The sequence below is a fragment of the Pteropus vampyrus genome, unplaced genomic scaffold (assembly GCF_000151845.1).
Source record: "Pteropus vampyrus isolate Shadow unplaced genomic scaffold, Pvam_2.0 Scaffold66, whole genome shotgun sequence".
Taxonomy (NCBI): domain Eukaryota; kingdom Metazoa; phylum Chordata; class Mammalia; order Chiroptera; family Pteropodidae; genus Pteropus; species Pteropus vampyrus.
Window position 1 is genome coordinate 9,615,959 of NW_011888847.1, and position 2,554 is coordinate 9,618,512.

Sequence of the window (2,554 nt, forward strand, 5' to 3'; positions counted from 1 at the left end):
ATCTGAAAGACAGGAAAATATTATTGTCATCCAAACAGTTCTATTAGGGTACTTGGAAAAAATAATATATACAAACTCTTAAGTAAATTATATTTCTGTCTTTAAATGCCAGCTACCTAATGGTGCTGTAAGATAATTGCAATTGTGTATTTTAAGCCAAATACAATTTTTTAACAAAAGCATATTGAAAGATTTATATTTTTCCAAAATCATTGGATTTACGATTTAATAATCTAGGCTGATACCCTTTTTAGGACCCAGGAAAAAAAAGAAAAGAAATCTCAATGACTCCAACCTGTTTGTATCTGCTGAAGAGGTAAGGCTAATGTACTGCTTTAAAAAGGTAGCTGTTTAACATTGTTTTAAGTTTTCTAATATATGCATCATTTTTTTTTTTTAAGTTTGGCCACCTATTAGATGAAAATATGGGATCCAAGTTTGATAACATGGGCATGAATGCCATGGCTAACAAAGATAATGCAAGTGAGTAACTTAATTTTTAATTGTGGTTTTTAAATAGCCGTAACTTAAGAGAATTTCTGAAGGTGTAGTTTTTTGGAGGACTTTTTTATAGTAGGAATGCATAAAATGGTTCCTCATAAGCTGGAAGGAATGGCTTTTTCATCTCTCCGTTTGGGGAGCATATAGGATTAAAAAGTAGACTACAGCAAAAAAGACTACAACCTACAGAAGTTGCTTTAGTTTTTTTAAGGAGGCAAGCTAATTTTTATACAGTATGAGTTTGCTTAAGTAACTTTATAAATGCTTTATAGACATTTTAATTATTTCTGAAATGGATAGTTACTGGCTTCTGTGCCTTCCAGTAAAAGTGTTCATGGGAAAAATCTTTAGTGCATTTGTTCCTTTCCTGTTGTAATCTTTTATTTTTAAAACAGTAATTTTGATAATAAATATAGAAGGAAAGTAACAAACAAGCATGGAATTTACATAGTGGATGGGAAATGGCTACTAGTGGCAGACCGGAAGGCCCTGTTACTCAGTAGGATGTCCTGTGGGGCCGCCAAGAGTCTAGAGTGTGGTATGCTCATATTTCTTCTCCTCCCAAAGGTCTCAAACAGCTTAAATGGGAGGCTGAACGTGATGACTGGCTACACAACAGAGATGTGAAAAGTATCATCAAGAAAAAGAAAAATTTCAAAAGGAGGCCAAAAACCACTCATAAAATTAAAAAGCAAAGAAAACGAGTGTTTACTAAATAAATGATAAATGAAAACTCTACTTACCTCTAACTTTTGCTGTTCAACCATTTTTCTTGATCTTGTTCTCTGATTCCATACATTCCAGAATGTTCCATGGATTTGTAATAAACTACAATAAAACATAATTGTCATTTATAAAATCATGTAAAAATGTTAAAATTAAACAATACTGAGAAAAATCAAACTTTTTCCTCGCTACATATTTCATGTACAAGCTCTAGTATCTATACTAAGCATCGTAATAAGCACTATTTATTAAGCATTACTTTATACCAGATACTGTGCTAATTACATAACGTCATCTTGTTTAATCCTTACAACAATTTATGAGGTGGGCATTATTATCTCTACTTGACAGAGAAAGAAATAGCTCAAAGAAGTTAGGAAACCTGAGAGCAGTTTCAAGTTTTAAGCTGTGGTTTGATTCTGTCATCACCTCACACGTCTCATTCCAAAGTCTACATTCTTGACCACTTGAATTACGAGTCCAGCACATTAGCTAACTGCTCTCAGCTAGAGAACACTAGATGAGAATTTACTCTTTGTTCTCAGAGTTAAAATACAGATTAATAGTATTTTTTTCCGAAATTGACATCACAAAAGAAGTTTTGTGGTCTTAACTTTTACCTAAAGAAAAACATACCTTCCAAGATTAAAGGAAATTTCTTGCTCATTGTTTGCCTGAAATCTGATGGAACAAAAAAAGTATTAAACATGATTAGAAATTCATTATATTAACATGTAGTACCATAATTTAGTGCTAGCTTTAAGGTCTATACAATAGAAAACTCGCTAATTAGAAATTTGTAATAAGATCCTAGTAGTCCAGGAACTATCCTTTTGGGTCTAAATTGTACTGCCTTTCAGCCTTCCATAGTTATTTTGGAGTTTTAAAAATTTTGTCCTGTATATGTAATTTTATTTAGAAGTTGTATTTAAAAGCAAATTTTCAACATTAATATGTAATTCTCTGATGTAACCATTGTTTTTACAGATGCAGTTTTGCCTTGTTCGGGGATTATAAATAAGACTGTACTACACCCAGTTTTTAAAGTTGATCTTCAGTTTGCTTTTAAATACTGTTTGGATGTTTTCTTTTATACCCCTATTTACAGTTAAATTTACAGTTTAAAAGTATAGAGACTGAATATCCAGTAGCATCTTGGGACACAGTGTTCCAGTATACCGGTACAGTACTTTAAGAAGACAAATGACAAGTTTCAAAGATGGCCACCACTCCGGACTGCTCACTGGTTTAGGGAAAGCAGCACTTCCTAATTTAAAAATCTATGGGCTCTAATATAAAATTTAGCTCCACAAAATGTCAAAAAGCA

General features: G+C 32.3%; 2 protein-coding genes and 1 long non-coding RNA gene across 4 annotated transcripts in view; 2 read left to right on the forward strand and 1 right to left on the reverse strand.

Annotated features, from left to right (window-relative positions):
* CEBPZ (CCAAT/enhancer binding protein zeta) overlaps window positions 1–2,554 on the forward strand; it is a 45,752-nt gene that overhangs the window by 21,166 nt on the left and 22,032 nt on the right. The window lies entirely within an intron of this gene.
* LOC105292965 lies at window positions 99–1,345 on the forward strand. Its single transcript, XR_895947.2, has 3 exons — window positions 99–316; window positions 402–483; window positions 1,069–1,345. It is a non-coding gene; the product is annotated as an uncharacterized LOC105292965 (long non-coding RNA).
* Window positions 1,240–2,554, reverse strand: part of CEBPZOS (CEBPZ opposite strand) — a 37,354-nt gene continuing 36,039 nt past the window's right edge. For both annotated transcript variants that reach the window (XM_023531347.1, XM_023531348.1), the window contains 2 exons: window positions 1,864–1,908; window positions 1,240–1,329 (listed from right to left, as the gene is read on the reverse strand). In XM_023531347.1, coding sequence (XP_023387115.1) covers window positions 1,247–1,329; window positions 1,864–1,908 — 128 coding nt within the window. In that variant the 3' untranslated portion in view covers window positions 1,240–1,246. The remainder of the gene's footprint in view (window positions 1,330–1,863; window positions 1,909–2,554) is intronic.